This window comes from Monodelphis domestica, chromosome 7 (genome assembly GCF_027887165.1).
Source record: "Monodelphis domestica isolate mMonDom1 chromosome 7, mMonDom1.pri, whole genome shotgun sequence".
NCBI classification, from domain to species: domain Eukaryota; kingdom Metazoa; phylum Chordata; class Mammalia; order Didelphimorphia; family Didelphidae; genus Monodelphis; species Monodelphis domestica.
This window is the reverse complement of record NC_077233.1, coordinates 147,533,268-147,557,058: the sequence shown is the minus strand read 5'-3', so window position 1 is coordinate 147,557,058 and position 23,791 is coordinate 147,533,268. Positions and strand designations below refer to the sequence as shown.

The 23,791-nt window shown below is 37.7% G+C and overlaps 1 protein-coding gene and 1 long non-coding RNA gene across 4 annotated transcripts in view; one reads left to right on the top strand and one right to left on the bottom strand.

Annotated features, from left to right (window-relative positions):
* LOC103095692 (uncharacterized) overlaps positions 1-12,685 on the bottom strand; it is a 31,568-nt gene extending 18,883 nt beyond the window's left edge. Inside the window, exon 1 of one of the 2 annotated variants that reach the window (XR_008913563.1) lies at positions 12,584-12,685. This is a non-coding gene — a long non-coding RNA (uncharacterized LOC103095692). The remainder of the gene's footprint in view (positions 1-12,583) is intronic. The other variant, XR_008913562.1, reaches the window with a different exon arrangement.
* Positions 12,686-13,227: 542 nt separating this feature from the next.
* ZNF200 (zinc finger protein 200) overlaps positions 13,228-23,791 on the top strand; it is a 23,435-nt gene continuing 12,871 nt past the window's right edge. The window contains exons 1-4 of one of the 2 annotated variants that reach the window (XM_007499113.3): positions 13,228-13,364; positions 18,317-18,682; positions 19,426-19,517; positions 19,861-19,990. In XM_007499113.3, the coding sequence (XP_007499175.1) occupies positions 18,430-18,682; positions 19,426-19,517; positions 19,861-19,990 (475 nt within the window). In that variant the 5' untranslated portion in view covers positions 13,228-13,364; positions 18,317-18,429. Of the gene's footprint in view, positions 13,472-18,316; positions 18,683-19,425; positions 19,518-19,860; positions 19,991-23,791 lie in introns of both variants that reach the window. The other variant, XM_003341686.3, reaches the window with a different exon arrangement.

The following is a 23,791-nucleotide window of genomic DNA, read 5'->3' as shown; positions in this document are numbered from 1 at the left end:
ATTCAGATTGGACTAGAACCAATTACTATATTTTCATATATGTAACTTTGAATAAAGTACATTTAAATGTGAACAACTATTTCAGAGGATTCACCGTTCTCACTAATTGGGACCTAACTATAAGCTCAAAAATATTTGGAACTGGTTGAAAAATAGATGATAATCAGTGGAACAGATTAGGTATACAACATACAAAAGCAAGCAAACAGTGTTTGGTTGAAAACCCAAAGACCCTAGCTACTGGGGTGAGAACTGAGTATTTGATCAAAACTGGTGGGAAAATTGGATAGTGTCATAGAAATTAGGTTTAGACCAACACCACACACTATATACCAATAAAAGCTTCAAATAGATATATGACCTAGGCATAAAGGGTCACATAACAAATTAGAAGAATAAGGAATAAGTGATCTTTCAGAACTATGGAAAAGGAGAGAGTTCATGATTAGCAAAGTGACAGAGAAGATCACTGAAGAGATCACAGAAGAGAAAATGAACAATTCTGATTACATAAAATTTAACAAATTTTGCACAAACATCCATGTACAGCATCTATATGTCCTTTCAATCAGTTGGCTCAGTGTCAGATCTCAAGGCTCATCCCTGTCCTGGTTGCCCTCCTCAGGACTAGCTCCAGTGTGTCACTGTCCTTCCTATAATGGGGTACCAAGCCTGAGGCTAATACTACTGATGAGATCTGCCCAGGACACACACCTCCCTAGCTCTGAACTTAGTACTTACTGCTCAATACTGCCAAAGGTAAAATTGGATCTTCTGGCTATAAGGCTACACTGTCCTGCTGGCTCATATTGGATTTGCCCAAAATATAATTTTGGGTGAGACCCTATTTCATTTCCTGGGCCAGCCCCCTGGTAAAATGATGCCCTTGGCTAAAACAAAGGGACTCTCACTCAACCCTAGTATTGCTCACAGACATGATGCTCCCATCTAAAACATAGATATAGGCTCTGCCCTTGGACATGGAAGAGTCCATTCTAGACTGAACACAACCTACCTGGAGAAATTACAAAGGGTAAGTGGAAACTCAGGCATACAGCCCCACCCCAGTCATTTCCCATCCCAGGCCAGAGGAAGCAAATGGTGCCGTTGGATGACCATGACTCTGCAGCTCCCCCATGTCTGAACTCTCAGCTTCCAATTTTTCCAACTCTCATTCCTAGTAACTAAGTTATATTTGGGAAAATAAATGAATAGCCACAAAACTACCAAAAGTGAATGTTGTGAAATTATAAAGAACAAACATAGTTCAAAGTAGAGATATGGGAAAATATTACTATCCCACTTTTTTGCAGAGCTGAGAGGTCCATGGATGTGGTACATTATATATATTTTAAGACTTAAATATATTGATCAGTTTTGAAAATGTATCTTCTTTTTCTACTTAAAAATATGATTTATGGGGGAAGCTGGGTAGCTCAGTGGATTGAGACTCAGGCCTAGAGACGGGAGGTCCTCGGTTGAAATCAGGTCTTTGACATTTCCTACCTGTGTGACCCTGTACAAGTCACTTAACCCCCATTGCCTAGCCCTTTCCACTCTTCTGTCTTGGAACTAATACATAATATTGATTCTAAGATGGAAGGTAAAGGGTTTAAATATATATAATTTATATGGGATATCTCTCAAGGAGGGGAAGGGGGGAATTCTGGGAGAAACTTTGCTGATATTAAAAAAAAACAAAAGACATCAAAACAAATTTATTTTTTAAAAAAGGAATAATAGTCATTTTCCCAATTAATAAATGATTGGGAAATATTAACAGATGGTTCTTTTTTTTTTAAAATATATTTTATTTGATTATTTCCAAGCATTATTCGTTAAAGACATAGATAATTTTCTTTTCCTCCCCCCCCCACCCCCCATAGCCAATGCGTAAGTCCACTGGGCATTAGATGTTTTCTTGATTTGAACCCATTGCTTTGTTGATAGTATTTGCATTGGAGTGTTCATTTAGAGTCCATCCTCTGTCATGTCCCCTCAACCTCTGTATTCAGGCAGTTGCTTTTTCTCGGCGTTTCCACTCCCATAGTTTATCCTTTCCTTATGAATGGTGTTTTTTTCTCCTGGATCCCTGCAAGTTGTTCAGGGACATTACACCGCCACTAATGGAGAAGTCCATTACGTTCGATTATACCACAGTGTATTAGTCTCTGTGTACAATGTTCTCCTGGTTCTGCTCCTCTCGCTCTGCATCACTTCCTGGAGGTTGTTCCAGTCTCCATGGAACTTCTCCACTTTATTATTCCTTTTAGCACAATAGTATTCCATCACCAACATATACCACAGTTTGTTCAGCCATTCCCCAATTGATGGGCATCCCCTCGTTTTCCAGTTTTGGGCCACCACAAAGAGCACAGCTATGAATATTTTTGTACAAGTCTTTGTGTCCATTATCTCTTTGGGGTACAGACCCAGCAGTGCTATGGCTGGGTCAAAGGGTAGATATTCTTTTGTTGCTCTTTGGGCATAGTTCCAAATTGCCCTCCAGAATGGTTGGATCATTTCACAGCTCCACCAGCAATGAATTAATGTCCCTATTTTGCCACATCCCCTCCAGCATTCATTACTTTCCTTTGCTGTTATGTTAGCCAATCTGCTAGGTGTGAGGTGATACCTCAGAGTTGTTTTGATTTGCATCTCTCTGATTATAAGAGATGTAGAACACTTCTTCATGTGCTTGTTAATAGTTTTGATTTCTTTATCTGAGAACTGCCTATCCATTTCCCTTGCCCATTTATCAATTGGAGAATGGCTTGATTTTTTGTACAATTGATTTAGCTCATTATAAATATGAGTAATTAAACCTTTGTCAGAGGTTTCTATGAAGATTTTTTCCCAATTTGTTGTTTCCCTTCTGATTTTAGTTATATTGGTTTTGTTTGTACAAAAGCTTTTTAGTTTGATGTAGTCAAAATTATTTATTTTACATTTTGTGATTCTTTCTATATCTTGCTTGGTTTTAAAGCCTTTCCCCTCCCAAAGGTCTGACATGTATACTATTCTATGTTTACCCAATTTACTTATGGTTTCCTTCTTTATGTTTAAGTCACTCACCCATTTTGAATTTATCTTGGTGTAGGGTGTGAGGTGTTGATCTATTCCTAGTCTCTCCCACACTGTCTTCCAATTTTCCCAGCAGTTTTTATCGAATAGTGGATTTTTGTCCCAAAAGCTGGGATCTTTGGGTTTATCGTATACTGTCTTGCTGAGGTCGCTTAACAGATGGTTCTTGAGGAAAGAAATCCAAGTTATCTATAGACAAATGAAAAAATTTTAAGTCCTTCAAATCACTAATAATTAGAGAAATGCAAATTAAAGCAACTCTGAATTTCAATTTCACAGCCATTAGATTTGCAAAGATAATAACAAAGAAAAATGACAAGTGTTGGAGGGGATGTGGGAAAACAAGCAAATCAGTGCATTGTTGGTAGATCTGGGAATTGGTCTAGGCATTCAGGAGTAATTTAGAATCATTTCACAAAAAAATTACTAAACTGTGTATACTCTTTTCCTTAGCAATACCACTACTAGCCCAATGCCACAAAGAGATCAAAGAAAGAATAAATATTTCAATATATACAAAAATATTTATAGCAGTTCTTTTTCCAGTGGTGTATAATTGGAAACTGAGGGGAAGTCCATCAATTGGAAAATGGATGAACAAATTGTGATATATGAATGTGATGGAATTCTATTGTCCTGTAAGAAATGATGAAAGGGATGGCTTCAGAGTAATTTAGGAAATCTTTTATGGACTAAGGCAGAGTAAAATAAGCAGACTCAAGAGACCAATTTATACTATAATATCAACATTGTAAAAAAAGAACAATTCAAAATTCTTAAGAACTTGTATCAATGAAGTTCCTTCGTATCAATGGTTTCTTTTGGCTTGCTGTAGTTTCCTTATATATATATATCTTTTTATGTTGTGAATTTTTGTTTTCTTTTTGTCTAATAGAAATTATAATTTTTACTTTTTTAGATTTACTTAATGCAGAGTAAATTTTGTTCCAGCATCTGATTTTTATTCTTTGTATGTTGTCTTTACTTTTAAGCTATATTTCTTATAAACAACATATTTGGGGGTTTTATTTTCTTGTCCAATCTGTTGCTTTTTCAATTTACTAAACTAACATTTAAAGTTATGAGTTAGGCTTAGATTTTCTTCTATTTATCTCTAATATTGATTTTTCCTGAATTATGAATCTTTTTTTTTTGGCCCTTCAATTAATTTTGTTTAATCTACTTTAAAGTGATCTTAGTCCCATAGGTTTACTTCCCATCATTTTCATGTCTTCATGCCTTCCATTTATTAACCGTTTCCCTAGTTTTAATTTATTCCTTTTATTGAGTTATCCAATTTTTCCTTTTTGTTATGTATTCAAGTAAAATTCTCTCCTTCAACTTTTGTTGTTTATAAATTTTTTTTCTGAACCTTTTTCTAAAAAAGAATTTTGTTCCCTTATGCTCTTTACAATCCCTACTTTCTCAGTCTATTCTAGACTTTTCTTCTTTGATTCATAATCCATATATCTATTTGTTCTTTATTTAATCATTATGTTCCTCTTGGAATCTAATCCTCTAATATATCTATTTTGAGCTCCTTCTTCTAAACAATTTCTGTTATTATTGCTTTGTACATATTGGCCATCCTCCCTCTAATTCCCAGCCTTTTCCTGTTGTGCCTCATGTAGAAGTGACAATTCCTGTCAGAGATAGAAAGGATAGAAGTCTTGCCCTACTATAGAAATTTTCCTGTGCTCCCAATTGTACCTTTCATTACTCCTCTTCCCTCCTTAGAATCACTTTCCTCCTATTTACAATCCTTGCATTCTTCTAAAAATCAATCACCCCTAGGACCTCCAATTTTTTTCTGTGGTAAGATGCTGTTCATGAAGGCACAACACTGTATGTTTGTAGTGGCTTCTCTATATTTCTTCTACCCTCTCTCCTTTTATTACACCCTTCTGTTCTGTACTTTAGTCTCACAAAAAACAAACAACTTGATTCATCTGTAGGCCTCTATTAGAAGGCTTTGTCCATGTTCTATCAAGTCTGTTCCTCAACCACCATTTCTATAGAAGTTCTGTTTTCACTGTTGTCTCCTTTGATACTTTGTAAAAAGTTCTCTTTTAATAGTCTCTCTGTTATTTTGTAATTGTTGCTGTGAAACTTCACACTATTTTTCTCCTCGGTTTTTAAAAAAACTTTTTTCTAGGGAAATTTATTTCTATCCCTTCTTTGACTGCTGCATTTGTTTGCCTTTCTTGTGTTTCTGTTTTCAGGAGTATTTATAAAGCAAATAATCTGCTCCTGTCTGGATTTGTTTTTGGGGGGGTGGGGGTAGGTAGGAATACTGAATATGTTTCTCTTTTATTGAAGTTTATTCTTTGTCAAGGAAGACTAGACTCAGGGTTTCAGAGTATGTTTGGGTTGTATTTGAAACTTTTGCTTTGAGAAGCATATTATTCCATTCTCTTTTATGGTTTTCAATGGATACAAAATAGTCTTGTTATTTAATTTACTTTCCTTTCTATTTTCCTCATCACATGTAGAATTTGTTGTTTGAAATTCTATATTTAACTACTGTGTTTTGGTGTTTGCAGCATAGATTTTTTGTTTGATACCTGATCTGTGAATTCTTTTGATTAGCACTTTGTTTTCTGTGCTGAAATGTTCTGGGCAGTTTTCTTGTATTACTTCTTTTTAAACTCTTACCTTCCATCTTAGAATTGATACTGGGTATTGGTTTTAAGGCAAAAAAGTGGTAAGGGATAGGCAAATGGGGTTGTGACTTGCCTAGGATCACACAACTACTAAGGTCAAATTTGGACCCAGGACCTCTCATCTCCAGGCCTGGCACCTTACCCACTGAGCCACCTAGTTGGCTCCTCATGTATTTCTTTTTGCATTATGGTGTTGAGGGTTTGTTTGTTTTTGATTTGCTATACTCTTCCAGGAGTTCTATAATCCTTAGCTATCTCTTTTCAGCCTGACTTTAACACATTTAGCTAAAGAAATCACATGTCCTTTTAATACTATTCTTTTTGCTTCTTTTTTTTCAGATTGCCCTTTACTTTTGTTTGTTTGTATTCCTAATAAATGATTCTCTCTTTTGTTTCTCTGGTAAGACCCACTACTATAGATTCAGTCTTTTTCTATTGCCAATTATTTCTATGTAATATGTTCTGCTTTCACAATTCTTATTTCTGTCTTGAGACATTCAGGAATATTCTGCTGTAACTTCATGTGCTCTGGCAAATGTGGAATCCTCTGCCTCCTCTGACATTAATTTATATTCCTTTATGTTTATTGGAAATACTTGAACTTGCTTAGATATCATGGAGGACTTCTTCCCTTTTGTTATTACTATCTTTTCTCATGATCTATCTACTTGTACTCATGGTTTTTAACTGTTTTCTTCCACCTGAGACACTTGGCAATTTTAGTCCTTTTCCTTTTTTCCCTATTGCTCAATCTCTGAGTCCTTTCCCTTAGAGATTTCTTGAGGACCATACCTCAAAGCTATAAAGGCCTCCTCCCATGCTAAGGCATTTGCTTTTTACCAGCCTGAGTCTCTGCCCCAAGTTACTTCTTGGGGAGTTGGAGGGGTGGGGAGGTATAGAACTGTCATTAGCTGCATGACGATCACCTGTTCTTCAGGCCTTGTAGAACCCCATGAACATATGGTCATATTGCTCTTGTTCTGTAGTTCTTTGTCTCAACTCTGCTACAGAATAGTTCACCTGCTACCACTCAGCAAAAGGTGCTCCCATTTTTCTATACCTCCATCCCCTGATCACATGGTAAGTGGGATAGTTTGTTGTCACAGAATGGTGGGATGATGGCAGGGGTAGATGGTGTGCTGGCAGACACTACAGCAGTACCAGGGAGATTGCTCAGAGGATCCCAAATAATAAACCTGTGGGTGCCATTGTGTGGCCCAAAATATGAGGGTGCTCATAAGAGAGATACTGAGTTACATATTACAAGTAAACCTTTGCAGTTTATTCATAATTTTCTTCTTGGACAGAATTAGGAACTCTGATCAAGAAAATAACCAGCCACAATTCCAGAGGGATTATGATGTAACATATTACTCACCTCTTGATAGAGAGGAGAGGGACTCTGAGTACAGATTGAAATATATGTTGGGATTATTTGCTTGAATATATGTTCATAACAAGGATTTTGTTTTCCTTCCTTTCTTAATGTGGGAGGGATTTTTGAAAAATTTAATGAAAAAAATCCATCGTGTTGTTATTATTAGAGTTATTATGTCTTAGCCTTTAAAAATAACTGTGCTTCTTTTCCTCTTGAATATAATTCTTTTGTGTGTGTGTGAAACCCTTACTGTCGTAGAATCAATATTGTGTATTGGTTCTAAGGCAGAAGAGCAGTAAGGGTTAGGCAATTGGGGTTAAGTGACTTGCCCAGGGTCACACAGCTAGGAAGTGTCTGAGACCATATTTGAACCCAGGACCTCCCATCTCTGGGCCTGGCTCTCAATCCACTGAGCCACCGAGCTGCCCCCTTGAATATAATTCTAATCTTAACAAAGTTTGAAAGATTGTAAAGATCAGAGAAAATATCTAGTCCTCCCTCTTGTTTTTCACATGATCCAGATGTCTCATCTAACCTGCCTGAAACGGCTTTTTAGTGCCATTGCTTCTTGCTATTTTATGAAGCAAAACTGCTCATGATCTTCTACCATCATCCTCCACAAGAGTTTACAGATGAGTTTCTATTCCAAACTGGTATTCTTGACTGCCATATCTCTGCTTAACAAAGAGATCAACTATTCAACAATGCTGTTTTCAGGTTCCTTTGTCTCATGGCTAGATTTTAGTGGTTAAACATTTCTGCAAAATTGTTATAATCATTATCAATGATTGTTCTATCATCCACTGTCTGTTTTTGAGAGGGTTGGTAGTCTTTTAATTGCATGGTTTTTTTTCTTTCAAATTTTTAGTTTCTTTTCTAGTTTTGAATCATTTTGAACATTGTTCTAACAAGTCAGTTGTCTGACGGCACACAAATAGATGGTTGAAGAATAGTTCCTATATCATCAAGAGTAATTTCCTTTATGTTAAAATATGATTGGCTGCATTTTTTGGTGTAATATTTGGTACTCTGCATTTCCAGTACTGGGTAAAAAAATGCAGGGGAAAAAAAAGTCCCTGACCTCAAGGAGCTTACACTTACTGGTAAAGAAGGACATCATGATCATTAACAATGTTTCTGACAGTAATTCTTTATCTCATGAATTCCTCCAGGGATGTGGTTACTGTTTTTGATTATTTTTCATGGTAAGGACAGTTCCAAAATTTCTCACTTAGGTTACCACGTTATCATAGTTTGCATTTCACTTCCTAGGGAACCTGCAGCAATTAGGTAAGTGATGCTATTATGTACTGGAGAGATAATGACTGAGCCTGGTCAACATCCCAAGGTTCCAACAGTAAACCCAAAACTAGGAGTATAGTCATCCCTTTCATTAACATTCCCCCAATTCAGAAAGACCTCTGTCCACAACTCAGTGTCCCATTCTTCCCCACACTGCAGCCCTACCCTAAATCACTGAGATTTTTCGTGCCTGCTTGTTTGTCTGTCAGTTTAATGTTGCCACCACCCTTATCGTGAACTTCTGGACTTGGCTCTCAGATAACTGAGTGTGGTCTATCACTAATGTTTCATGTAGCAGTAGGGTGTGATATGAGTCAACTTGAAACCATTAAATTTCTTCAGGTTTCAGGATTTTAGTAAAGGAAGTCACAGCATTATTCATTATTAGAGATCCATTGGAGCTAGACAATAGATAGAGCAAAAGAATATGGGTTAGGAATATGTGCAATATCAACTTTGTCATGCTTCCTTCCCTGGGGACCACTTCTCAAAAATGTCTGCCCCTATTGGAAAACAAATTCAAGGCAATAGCTAGGTGGCTCAGTAGACTGAGAGGCAGGCCCAGAGGTGGGAGGTCCTAGGTTCAAATCTGGCCTCAGATACTTCCTAGCTGTGATCCTGGGCAAGTCACTTAACCCCCATTGCCTAACCTTTACTGTTCTGCCTTGGAACCAATATACAGTATTGATTCTAAGACAGGTAAGGGCTTAAAAAAGAAAGAAAGAAAAGAAAGCAAGTTCAAGGAAGGTGAGGACTATCTTTCCTTCTTACATTTGTATCCCCTACAATTAGCATCCTAATCAGTTTTTCACATAGCTGCTAGTGACTTTCCTAAAAAAAAAAAAAAGGGAATGAGCTGTCACTCCTCTACTCAATAAACTTCTATTGCTTCTCATTACCTTTAGCAGGGATGGGCAAACTAAGGCCCTTGGTGCCAATCTAGCCAGGAGCCTATTTTTGTATTGCCCATGAGCTAAGAATGGTTTTTACATTTTTAAGTTTTGCTGGAACACAGCCATGCTCCTTTATCTACATATTATTTATGACTGGTTTTGTGCCACAATGGCAGAGCTGAATAGTTACAAATGAGTATATACATGGTACTTTCATCACTTCCCGCCATTGCTTCTGTTCTAAGAATTATAGTGACAGTAAAACTGGCCAGCATTTTGAGTGTCATATATATTGCTACACTGACTTTTAAACAAATTATTACTATCCATCTTATCAAAATACTCACAGGGTAAGGTGGGTCAGAGAGTATGAAGAACCATGAGGGAGGGAGAGAAGGCCGCATGTGTCAGGCAACTGAGACTACTACTACCATCATCTTCCCTTAGTCTCCCATGGAGACAATCTCATTACCTTTGATCTAAGAGCCTTGGAAATAGCGGTGGTTCTTTCTATCCATGGAGATACAGACTGGCAACTACGCCTGCAGTGCTATGGCCAGAGCTACTGAAGATCTAGAAAAGAAAGTTCTTGGGGCTCAAGTCCTTGGAACTGTCAAGTAATCTTGTCAAGTATCACAAACTAATAGGACATTAAAGAAGAGGCATTACCATATGCTTTGCCATCACACCCTAAGGACCATGGGACTTTTCCATCTGAGTTACAATTGAAACCTTTCTTATGTATTTTTCCCTGATTAAGGTATGAACTCTTAAGAGCAAGGACTGCCTAACTTTTCTCTTTCTAACCCCAGCACTTACAATAGTGCTTTGCACACAACAAGTACTTAATAAATGCTTTTTCATTCATTCACTATTTATAGATGATGTTCCCTCTCCTAGCACTAAGCCTTTGCTCTGGTTGTCCCCCATACCTGGAATGCATTCCCTTCTCACAGCTGCTCTTAAGAGTCCTTAGTTTTTTTCAAGGATTAGCCTTTTCTTATCTCTCTGCCCCCTGGCTGCCAGTGTCTTCCCTCAAATCCTATTTTATCTATTTTATATATACATACACTAAAAAAAAAAGTATGTGGATGTTCAAGAAGCACTAGCTTCTCTGGTGTGAAGGATGGCATTCACTTGGCACTTGACTCTCATCTGTGACTCTAAAAAGCCATAGCATGCATAGCGGCCACACCCCAGTAAAACCATCTTGGTAGATAGGCTAACCCAGGTTGAAGGTAACCAATGGGTCACAAACTCATCGGTGAGTTATTGGGTGTCTACCCCAAGCATGTAAAGACTTCCCTCAGTGGAATGGACAGAAGAGAACAATTTGTCCAATAGCATGAAGGTGGCTGAAGCAGGTGCTGTGGAACACTTAGAATTTGGTCCAGGTATCAAAAATGCCAAGGTTATCCACTGTATCCCAGTCCATCATCCTGACTTTTGTCTTGCCACTGGAACCTGACTCTGGAAGAGAGTAAAGCGGATGATTTTGGTATAACTCTGCCTCACTTCAATCTATGCACAAGTCAAGAAATCACCCAATGGTTGTTGGTTGTTGGTCCTCTTTAAAAACAAAGAACAAACAACATCTTATACATGTGCATGTTTTTCTACAACTTATACATATGCATGTTTTCCCCTCCCTAACCCCAATAGTCTGTAAGCTTCTAGAGGGTAAACTCACTTTTGTCTTTCTAATATAACCCCTTAGCATAGCACCTAGTACATAGTAAGTGCTTAATGTTTGCTATTCATGGTAGTAGAAAAGGAGAGATACTAGTTATTTGACAATAGGGGACACACCAAAAAGTGAGAGCAAAATTGGAAGAAGTGGTAGCCGGGAAAGAAATTTCAGAATGTTCTACTGATAGGGGAAAAGAAATTGAATTTGGGAGACTGAATACAGGATCCACCACAGACTAACTGACCTGAAGTGGAAAAGCATAGCAGGGGCAAGTAGGTGGCACATTGAATGGAATACCAGGCCTAGAGTCAGGAAGACTAAGTTCCAATCTGGTCTCACTTAACTAGCTCTGACCCTATTGCCCAGAGTCAATTAACTCTATTTGCCTCAGTTTCCTCATATGGAAAATGAACTGGAAAAGAAAATGACAAATTATTACAATATCTTTGCCAAGAAAACTCCAAAATCTGGAAATGAAAGATACTGGATTCAAATCTAACTGTAGGCACTTCCTAGTTCTGTGACCATGGGCCAAGTCACTTAACCTCAACTGCCTAGTCCTTACCCCATTACTGTCTTGGAATATTATCAGTTCTAACACAGAAAATAAGGAGAAAGAAAGAGAGAGAGAGGAAGGCAGACAGGAAGGCAGGCAGGAAGCCTCTTAAATGTTAAAAAAAATAAATAAACAACCCTTAAATGGGGTCTCAAATGAGAAGTTGAGCACTACAGGAAAGCATACCGTTTATAATCTCCCTTCATTTTTTATTTGTAAAGACAAGGGAAAATATAATTTGTGCTACCTGAATCACAAGGTTTTGAGTTCTATCAGTCATAAAGCCACTGTATTCACTGATTGATTTTTGTTTAAAAATTAAGCAACAAAAAAAGGACATTCTTTCCACCTTGCCTTCTTTGCTCCAGAACCTCAAGAAACTGGATTCAAATCTTCATTAATCCCAGATTAACTTCTAGGAGAGGTATAAAATGTCTTATCGGGTTTTATAGCCTGAAGTGATAAACTATGGGTATTCAATTCCTGGAACACTTTTCCTGTCTGCGCCTTAAAGGCCTTATCTGCAACAAAAGTGACTTTGAATGGGAGCCGGTGGCATACATATTAGCTGTGTGAATCTGTAGCCAGATGGCTAGAAGAGTGCTAAAGCTAGATAAATAAATACTAACAATTATTATGGCAAATCATTTAGTCTCTGTTTTCCCAACCAATTTTCTAAAACAATGTTTAGTCATGTGTCACAGGAAGCCTATATACGTACATTATTCTGAGTATGGAATATTGCCTTTAAAATGAAATCTCCTTAAAAGGAATATATATATGTGTTTGTATAGATATATATAGATTAGATTAGATTTAGTTAGTTAGTTAGTTGCACTGCGAAAAAAATGACCAGTGTGCTCGGGTTTTCTGCAGTCCAGAGTTAGAGGAAGAACTAGAAGAGAGAATATTTTGACAATATAAGAAACCGGAGTCATCATTATTACAGCATGAATGCTGCTAGGAGATGCCGGTAGGATGGTTTCTCCTGCAGAAGGAATAGTTTTAAAAGGATACATTCGCACTCTCAACTGCTCTCCCGGGTGAGGAAAGGTAGGAACTCGTAAGGAAATGGGAGCCAGTCTGCGGCCCAGAATGTGGAGGTCACTAAAATCCAAGACGGAGACTGCGCAGAGGCTGAGCCTTCTCCCTACATCACAGCCTCCTTTAACAGGTGTGACAACACAACTACCACCACCTCCCCGACTCCAGGTTTTTCAGGAAATAGACGGACAAAGCACTAACGTCAGAGGTTAAATTTCATTTCCTCTCCTGTCTCCGCCCCATGCTGCCCACGCGTGGGTGGGAAGGGAGACGGAACTCCATTTCCCGGAAGCCTTTACGCGAGCCTGGCTGCCTATAACTCCCAGCATGCAGCAGCTTCAGCCCTTCATGGGACTCGGGGTGTCTCTCGGCTCTCCTTCCAGGGATCGCCTATAGATGTAACAGCAACTTTTGGTCTGTTGACCAGCTCGCCTACGTACTCGACTTTGCTGCCTTCCCCGCTTCGTGACTAGAGTTCCTGACTCGGAGCGCCGCTCCGAGCGAGGAGACCAGACATCCGAAGTGGAAACGAGGCACCGGGAGTGACGCCACGGCTACTAAAGCTCCACAGTCTTACAGAAAATACGCGTCACCGCCGCCATCTCCCAAGGACAGTCATCTCAACCAATAGAGGAGGAGGGTTCTTCCGCGCGGGCGCGAAATAGAACCAATCACAAGCGAGGAGCGCTAGGCTTTTCCCATCTAGGTCTATTTCCTGGTCTCTTCTGGAATACCTGATTTCCCTGACCCAGAGGTGAGTGGATTTGTGGGCTTGCGGCCCCTCCCTCATTCCATATGGTCTCCTCTGGACGAAGTTTTGGGACGCTGATTCCTGGCAGGGTGGAGGTTGCTACAGCCCAGGTGATCCCCGGGGAGGGAGAACTGTTGGGCGGGGCTGAGCCGGGAAATGCGGGGCAGGGCCAGGCAAGGGCAGCAGAGCGCGAGGTCTGGCTAATCTCGGCCCGATTGGGCATCGGGAGCGCCTCGGGGGGAGACCGGGGAGGATCGCCAGGATCGGGCCTGCGCCTTGAGCCGAAACCGAGTCCTGACATGCGCTGTGTGGTGCAGCCCTTCCGCGGCCGCTTTGGAGACCCCAGCGCCCCCACGCTCTTCTGCCCCTGGGACCCTGGAGAACGGAGAGAGCAAGGGAGACAAAAGGACTAGGACGGAGGTCAAGCATCGAGGTTTAAAGAGAGAGGAGACCTTGAGTCAACCTTTGAGATACCATATTGTATGGGAATTTCCCCGGGATAGAAGGTCTTTAGATCGGGCAGAGCTACATGACTCACTGATTCTCAGAAACTGCGAAGTAATGTTTACCCAAATACACTTAAGCGCCCTGGTCTTGTAAGATATGGCATGAAGAACTTCTTCCCGATCAAAAAATATGCTGAGTGCCTCCTGGTGGAGCTCAATGATACTTTAGAGATTATATAATTAAGCCGTTTCATTTTGGGGATGAGAATAACCGAATCCCAAAGCAAGGAAGTGACACACTTAATGAGTTCGTGGCAAACTAGGAACTAGAACCCCTAGACCATCCTTTTTTGTGTCAACCTTTAGCAATCTGATGAAGCCTATTTCAGAATATTTTTATAAATTCATTATTGAAAGAAATGCTAAATCTCTGAGGTGGTAGGAGGATAGGGAGGAAAGATGTAATTTTTTTTTTCGAAATCCAAGTTCAGACTAAAATCTCTATGGTCACCAGGTTTTAAAAACACACAACAAAACCAACCAATAAACCCTGTTCTAGACCCTGGCTCCCAGTACCCTTAGACTAGAACATTGGTCTTCTGGCATGCAGCCCAGTGTTCTTAATATTATGCTTTATTTTCTTTGCTCATTATTAAACCACATTTCTCCGTCTTCATCTTTATGAACCTCTTAAGTATTTGGCACTTTACAATATTCTCTTGCATTAATTTCTGTGACATCACATTCTTTGATTTCTTCTTTTCCACAACCGTTCTTTTTCTGTATGCCTTTCTTACTTCCTAACTAGTATAGGTGTTAATTATGGTTCCAGCCTTTGCTTTCTGTATCTCCAGTAGAATGTAAACTCCTTGAAGATAGGGCCTTCTGCCTTTGAGGCATGTAGCACCTTATTAATAAATACATATTGAATTCTTGTATATTTTCCATGCTTTCTCCTTTGGTAATCTTATTTACTTCTATGGCTTCAGTTGTCATTTCTTTGGACAACTTGGAAATCTCCACCCTTTCCTTACTTTTCTCCAGAGTTATAAACTTAACATTTTCAGTTGCCTAATAGATTTCTCTGTTAATATTCTATTATCACATCAAGCTCAATAAATTCCAAATTGAACTTGGGTTCCCTTAGCCTTCTCTTTATTTCCTACATCTGTCTTTGTACCACCATGCCCTAGTCACTCAAGATGGCAGTTTAGAAAATGTCTTTGACTCCCCCCCCCCCCCCCCATTGCCTTTACCAGGCTCTTTCATTCCCCCAGAATAATTCTTGAATTCATTCTTATCATTTATTGTAATGCTACTTAATCTGTAATTTAGACTGTAGCAGTGACCTTCTAACAGGTTTTCCAAACTCCAATATATCCTATAAGTGTTTCTGGATTAATATTTCTAAATCACAAATAACTTAATTTGTTCATTCTGCTGCTCAAAAATTTTGAATGGCTTCTAATTGCCTACCAAGTAAAGTAAGCAAAAAAAAGCTTTATTCTTGCATTTAATCCCTTCAGCAGTATAGCTTCAATCTACTTTTCTAATCTTATCTAAAGTACTACTTGTACTCTGCCATTATGTATTCTGCACTTGAGTTATGCCAAATAATTTCCACCTTCCAGATTCCTCCTGAAGACCTTCTACATCTTTTTTTTTTAAACCCTTACCTTCTGTCTTAGAATAAATACTAGGGATTGGTTCTAAGGCAGAAGAGTAGTAAGGACAGGAAGTGGAGGTTAAATGACTTGCCCATGGTCACCTAGCTAGGAAATGTCTGAGGCCAGCCTAGGACCTCCCATCTGTAGGCCTGACTCCCAATCCACTGTGCTACCCAGCTTCCCCCTACTTCTACATCTTTGCTCATGTTCTTCCTTAATCTCCATCTTTTGACAAGTTAACTTATGGTTCAAGACTTAATTTTAAAATGTTGTCTCTGAATCATTCATTTGAAGATGGGGGAAATATTTCCTTTATCTCATCCCATATTACTTTGTACATTCTACACTTCAGCGTATTGGAGAATATGGCTCAGGAACAAGAAATAAAAGAGACCAGAGGCTATAAACTACCCCAGCCCTGCTATCCCATGAGTATTTTTTTTCCCCAAGAAAAAGGGTTGGAAGATGTTATATATAGTGGTCACTAAGTAATAACACAACAAAGTGAGGTTGATTTCATATATTGGGAAACAACTTGTTAGTAACATGAGAATAATTTTCAAGTCATTGGTATTTGTACTGTAAGATTATTAAGTTGTTAAAATAGATTAAAATCAATGTTAAATGTGAACATATGGAATACCACTAAAACAGTTTCAATTTGACCAACAAGTTATTGGAAATTGAAAAATAGGAAGTGGATAAAGGAACAGATAGCAACTTAAACTCTTTGTTTCCTTTAAAAGTTAAATATAAAACATTCACCGCAATGAGTAAATCAAAAAAGCCAAGAAACTCTCTGAGCCAGCAAACACTTGCTCTCCTTTTAGTAATATGTGGCAGCCAAGAGAACATAAACTAATTTGCAAAATAAAATGTTGAAGGGTGATGGAAGACTCATCTCTTAAAATAGTACTGGAGTGAAAATGAATGTACAGAAAAAAGGTAAAAGAATCCATTAGATTAGCTTTAGAAGGAAGATGAACAGATGAAAAAGATAAAGATACATCAATTTATTTACAACAAACTTTTCTTTCAATGACATTGGGATTGTTGCATTTGGATAACAATATCCCATGTGCTACATGGAAAATCAATAATAGTATTAAAAAAAAACAGATAGCAAGACCAAGCCTAGACATTCATTTAGAATGTGTCAAGATTGTGAAGGATTAATTCAAAAGATCTCTGAAAGAGAATATACAGATACTAGGATTTAAAAATATACAGATACTAGGATTTAAAAATATACAGATACTAGGATTTAAAAATAGGCCAAAGTAGGTAAGAGAACCTGTTTCAGAGGCAGAAAGTCCTAAATTCACATCCTATGTGTGTCATATAGTGTTTTTATGATTCTTGGCAAGTTAACTCAATGTTCTTGGCAACTCTTTAAGGCCATAAATTACAAAACAAACATTTATTGATTATTATTGATAAAGGGAATTTCTTTCCTGGCAATTTTCTACAATGATGGAACTCTCAACAAAAGTTTTGAGAAAAGCCTGCACATAATATTGAAGACAATCTTCATGAACATATGAGGAAGACGCAAGTAAATTTTGCAAATTTATTCTTTAGTGACCACATCTTTATAGTCAAAATTGACTGAAAGGTAGAGAAAATACAAAATTTTTCTGTATGTTATTGTAAAAAAGCATTTGACTCAGTAAAGCAAAATGCTACTTAAAGGCTCAAACATGTAAAGAATCATATAATTCCTTGAAGGATCACATAAGACCATGAAAAACAATAGAAAAAACTTTATTCTCTTCTGTTATGATCATGCAAGGCATAAAACTGGGAAACAGGCTCACCAAAGATGTTTGCCACTATCATGGAAGACATCTAGTCCAGAATCCAAATAAGTATTCTGGATACTCCAGTTTGCATATGACACTTTTCAATTTATCAAGCCTTAGAACATGGTAGTGCCTCCTAAATGAGATTCATGACTAGTTATTCAAAAGAGTTTGATCTAACAGAAAATGGAAACCAACTGGATAAACGATGCTTGTTGTGTAGACTAAACAAGTAAAGTTGTAAAACCAACTGAGGCGATCCATTAGAACATATTCTTTGGAGAGACACTTAAGGTGGAAAATAACCCAATTTTATTGTCTTCTACATATGTGCCATAACTCTCTCCCACTAAGAATTTAAGTTCTTTAAAGATAAAGAGTGTGTTTCATTTGGCATAGTAAGTTAAACATTTTGGAGCCTATTAAATGTTGAATTTCAAGTAGCATGGTGATAAACATTGTGCAATGATACATCAACACAAAGAACTAAATAGACACAATATGACCTCTGTTCTTAAGGCCTTGCATCTTTTCTCTGATCTTTGAGGGAAAATGAGGAGTTCAGATCAATGTTTCTAAAGTTTTACCCATGTCTGATATTTTTAATTATACTATTTGAGAACTTCCCAATTCATGTGATTCCCTCAGATTTAGCTTTGTCTTTTGTTGGGTTCTTTGTTCAGCTTTTCTCTAGAGATCTGAGAGGAATATAGCAGACATTCACAGTTTGGGGAAGTAACAAGTAAGATCTATATAGCCCTAGGTGGAACAATGGATCAAATGCTAGGCCTGAAATCAAGAAGATCCCAATTTAAACCTGAACTCAGACATTGTATTTACATATGACTCTGAGCAAGTCATTTAACCTTTGCCTCAAATTTTTCAACTGCAAAATGGGGATAATAATAGCACCTATCTGTTAAGTTGTTGTGAGGATCAAATGGGATAGTAGTTGTAAAGTGGCACATAGTAGTAGGTGCTTAATGAATGCTTGTTTTCTTGTTTCCTTTAGATAGTATAATGTTGTTCTCTTTCCTTAGGGCTCTGTGTGATATAATCATCTAGCAGAAGTTCCAATCCTATTTGAAAGGGCCTTCCTTCAGATAAGAGATTTAGTATATTAGCTGAAATTGTGGAAAATCTGAGACTGACAATGGCTGCAGAAGCAATCCTAACACCCCCCCCAAAGCAAACAGGCTCTCTGATACTGAAACTGGTGCCAGGTCCTAAAATGGGTCCAGACACTCTACAAGAATCTGCTGTACCTCCCAAGACCATCCACCAATTAGTACTGGAACACTTCTTTACCTTTCTGCCAGAGAAGAACCAGTCCCAAAATCATAAGCCTGGCAAGGATGACACTATAATCTTAGTGAAAGATGTTACTTCAGCTCTGCAGAATAGAGGTAAGAAACAAAAATTTTGGTAGAGATAATCTTACCACTCTTCTCCCCAAAAATAAGGTGAGGGGTAGGAAGCAATAGGTATTTTTCTCCCTTTCCTCCCTCTACCAAAGCTCAGTAATCAAGGGAGTTATGTCCTCAATATAAACAGTGGTAGGAAGTTGGTAAGCCCTTTGTACTTACCTTTGGTAAGATCACATCTAGACTAGGTAGTGTAAAGAGTGGGAAGGTCAGGACATTTAAAGTTATATCATATAAAGAGTTGAAAGAATTAAGGATATTTAGCATGTAGGGGGAAATATTTAGAAGGACAAAGCCTGAGCACTTAAAGAATTGTCATTAGACTTATTTTTAACTAGAATCAGTGGGTAAAAGTTGAAGGGAGGCAGAATTAGGCTTAATATTTCTAATGACCAGAGTTGTCTAGAAGTGGAATGAGTTGCCTCCGAGATAGCAGCAATTACCTTCCATAATAAGGGAATAATACCTAATGAGGTATTTAAGCAGAAGATAGATGACCACTTTGGGGAAATGTTATTGAGAAGATTCTTAATTTAGGTAAGGGTTGGATTAGGTGACACTATGATTCTGATATTTATGCCTTAGTCTCTAAAGAAAGTTGATGCTGCTGATACAGAAGGGAAGAGGGCAACTAGAAGAGCTTACTCTAGGAGCTGAGGGAGGTTTTGAACTCTGAAGACTGGAGTTTCAGTATTGGCTATTATTGCTGTTTTCTGTCCTCTCAGCTCATCCTGCTTCCTGGGTGACTATTTTTCCCAAGGATAGGCGTGTTCATAAACGGGAGATGGTGCCCCAGACATTTCCATCTGACCTTCAGGTAAGCTGCAGTTCTTTCTTTCTCTTGAATGCAGCTTTATCTTCTTCACACCTTTCCTGCTCAGAAAACCCGATTCCAGCAATTTCAACTTTAGCTTTTAGAGAGGAAACTGGGTGACCATATGTAAGATGTTCATTGTAGGCTGCTTCTGCACTGTTCCCACCTCTGGCTGCTATCTCTGTCTCTGATATTTTTCCATCTATGCTATATATATGTAGTACTCAAAATTTCCTTTTATCTCGATTATCTTTCTCCCTTTCCCTTACTATCTCTTTCTCATCAAAGAAATTAGAATCCTCTCAGAGAAAATAGGTACTAATTGTGGAGTCTGTCATTATTTCAGGAGCCTGTGGTATTTGAAGATCTAAATGTGTATCACTCCCAAGAGGAGTATGTGGGCTTGGATCTTGCTCAGAGGTCCCCCATTTCCAGGAATCATGGAGAGGAGGATGTTGGTGATATGGTCTTAGAAGGTAAGAATTTCCTTGAATTTTAGGAGCTATGGGGTATCATAGAATGTCATAACTGAAAGGTACTTTAGATATTTTCTTGTTCAACTCTCTTGTTTTTGTGAAATCTGAGACCCAGAATAAAAGGGCTTGCTTGAGGTCTCCTAGCTGAGACTAAAATTTGGATGTTCCAAATTGTTAGTTTTTCATTATAGCAACACATTCTCCTTGTATCCTAAGGCACTTGGATAATTTCACATCCAGATATGCTATTTTGCAAGAGTATCATCCCTCTTTAGTTCTAGAGTCTCCGGAATATTATCTGCTTTCCCCTCCTGAGATCACATTGAGCTTAATTCATTTTTAAGAAGAGACATTTTGAGATGTGGGAAATTATTATTAAGTCTACATTCCCCCTAGATAGAAATCATTCACTAATAGTTAACACTGTGGTTGATATGTTATATCATCATATCAGAAATAACAAATGGTACAAAAACCAATAGAAAGTTATTTAGACTGTTCCTAAAGACATCCCTTGGTAATTCTGTGGCACCTGCAAGTTCGTGGACATTTGATGTGATTCATTTACTCTCACTCATAAACATTTATTGGGAATTTCTATTATACCTTGAGTACTGTCATAGTTATTGTGACAAACCTAGGCCTCAAAAAGAGTCTTCTAGCCAATAATGAAGGTAAAAAAAATAGACATATATGTTTAATTCAAGATTGAGTGTGGTAAATGGCCAAAGAGAAGAATAAGCTAGATATTAACAGAGCCTCAAAGGAGAGGGAGAGATTAAATTTTATTAGACCTGGAGAAGGATTCACTTAAGCTAGGTCTTGGAAACTGAGTAAGATTTGGGCAAGGAGAAGATCTCAGATTATCTAGTCCAAACTTTAATCCAATCAGTTAACCAGGCATTGTCCATTGGTACCAGATATAAAACAAGCAAAGCAATCTTTATCTTTGAGCTTATATTCTGTTGGATAATATATAAAACATATCGGGGTTGGAGGTCAGGAAAGGGACCTTTAGGGTCTATCACAATCACAAGAATTGTGAGTAGAACCATAGAATAGGCAACTGTTTCCAGGACAAGTGATAATACTGTTTGTATTCCCTGGGCAAGAGGTAAAAAAGGAGTGGGAGTGGTAGTGGTTTGGGCATCATGGTAGGACAAATGATAAGATACCCGTGCTGGTTAGGCCTAGGTGACCTAGGTGGCCAAATATAAAGAATATAAAGAATAAAGAATCATGGTCTTGGGGTAAGACTGGGGTGAGAATTGCCACATCTTTTGGTCTAAACAATTCTACCTTAGAGCAAGTCCCAATACAAGAATCCCTTCTATGGAATCTCTTGAAAGTGGATACTCAGTTTTTCTTTATATATCCCCTGTGATCATTTGCTCTATAGTAGTTGGAAAGTTGTGATTGATTTAAGAAAAACAAAGCATCTTATCTTGAGCTCAGTTCTGTCTGTTTTATAATTTCCATCCCTTGGTACTGGTTCTTTGTGGAGCCCCATAAAACAGATGTTTGCATAATAGCCCTTTAGTTAGTTAAAGATATTTTACCTCTTTTTAGTGTTCTCCTGGCTAAACAATTCTGGTTTTTTCAATGGTTTATTTTGTGAGATGGTTTCTAGAATAACTTAATGTCCTAACAACTTTTCCTCTAATAAATTCTTGTTCCTCAGATTCCTTTTAATGTGACACCTAGATATGTTAACCACAGTGTTCTAGATTTAGTTTAACAATTACAAAGATGGGATGCAACTATTATTTTCCACATTCTGATATAACCTATGCTAGTGTTTTAAAAGTATTAGCACGCTGGCTTCTACTAAACTTGTAGTCATCTAAAAGCTTCAGAATGGGAATTAAAGCATAATTGCCCTCTGTAAGTTCTAGTCACCAGGCTTGGTTAAGTAGCATCCCAAAGCACTAATCTAATTTGCAGATGTACTGTTGGTAGTCTTTGAAAAATGGGAGAGATGACAGAATACTAGAGAAAGTGAATACTTTTTTTTTTTGTTTTCTAAAGGGGAAAGGAGATAGACTGGTAAGTCTGATTTCAGTTTCTATAAAAGTTATAGAACTCATTGTTAAAGGGATGTTTTGTGAGCATTTAGAAAAGGAGGCAATGATGAGTCAGCATGGAGATTTCCTCCATTCTTCCCAAAAACAAATCTCATCATATCAAACTGACTTAATTTACTTTTTGACAGGATTACTATACTAATAAATCCAGACAATGCATTGACTGAATGTACTTTGCATCTCAGGAAGCAAATTCAGAAAGTTTTTCATAATGCTTCCCATGGATAAGATAGAGAGATATGAGCTAGATAACAGTTCATTTGGGAGAATTCAGAACCAATTAAATGACCAGATGCAGAATAGCATTATAAGTAGATCATGGTCTATAAATTTTATCAGTATCTGGTGAAAGAATAGACAGAGTGCTTATAAAATCTCCAGGTTTTTTGTTAATCTGAAAGAGATAACTAACACATTGATTGAGAGTGCCAAGATGGAAAATTATCAAGAATAACAGATCTCAAGCTTTTTGCTTTTAGGACCCCTTTACACTCTCAAAAATTATTGAGGACTCCTCCCAAATAACTTTTGTTTATATGGGTTATATCTGTTGATATTTACCCTATTAGAAACTAAAATGTCTTGTTATTATTAAAGTTTTGATTTCATGGGTTCCCATGAAAGAGTCTTCAGGACCCCCCCAATGTGGACTACATTTTGAGAACCTCTGTTCTAGAACAGTAGTCTGAATATAATTGGTAAGGCAATATATAATTGAATTTTTTTAACTTGAGTACAGAATGAAGAAGACGTGACTAAAAGTTCCTATGGAAACAGAGTTTACATTTTTTGTGGACCATACATTTAACATGAGTTGACTATGGAATAATAGCTAACCAATGTGTTCCTAGGCTCCATTAATGAAAGTTTAGTGTCCTATTGTTCTCTTAACCTGATCAGACTACTTCTAGAATATCAGGTTTATTTTTGAGCACTGTATTTTAGAAAGACTGTTGATAGGCTGGGATGCAAGGATAGGAGATGATAAAGAGAATGGAACTGTTCCTAAGAGGATGATTGAGGGAACTCAGGAAGGACAAGCTAGCTTTCTTTATGTATTTGTCATGGAAAAGAGGTATTTGATTTGTTTTGTTTAATCTCAGAGGGCAGAATTTGAAATAGTGCAAGTTGCTAAGAAATATTTTGACTCCATGTAAGTTAAAAACTTAGAGCTATGTGAACTACTGTAGGAGATAATTGAGTTCCCATCCCTGAAAGTTTCAGGTATAAACTAAATTTGTTAGTGATATAATAGAAGGTATTCCCGGATATGTAGGAACAGATGTCCTTTAAGGCCTTTTCCAAAAAGTCTGATTCTATGAATGGTGCAGAGCATGTTTTTTAAAAGTTGCTAAGATTTTATGGTTTATCTTGTTTCTTAATGCAGGAATGTATTCTACAACATCCCAAATTAGTGGTGATCTGGCCTTATCCTGTCACCTTCACTTACCAAAAAAAAGTTTAATTGCTTCAGGCAGCTTGTTACATATCAATTCTTATTATTAGGAAATTCTTATATTGAGCATGTATTTATTGCCTGTAACATCCATCCATTGATCCATTTTCTTGGTGATGAGCAGAATAAGTTTAATGTCTTTCCACAAAACATCCATTCATATATTTAAATAGAATTACTATGTTCATCCTAAGTATTTTTCCAGCTAAAAATTCACAACATTTTAAATTGTTTTATATAGAACATGATTTTTACTTAACC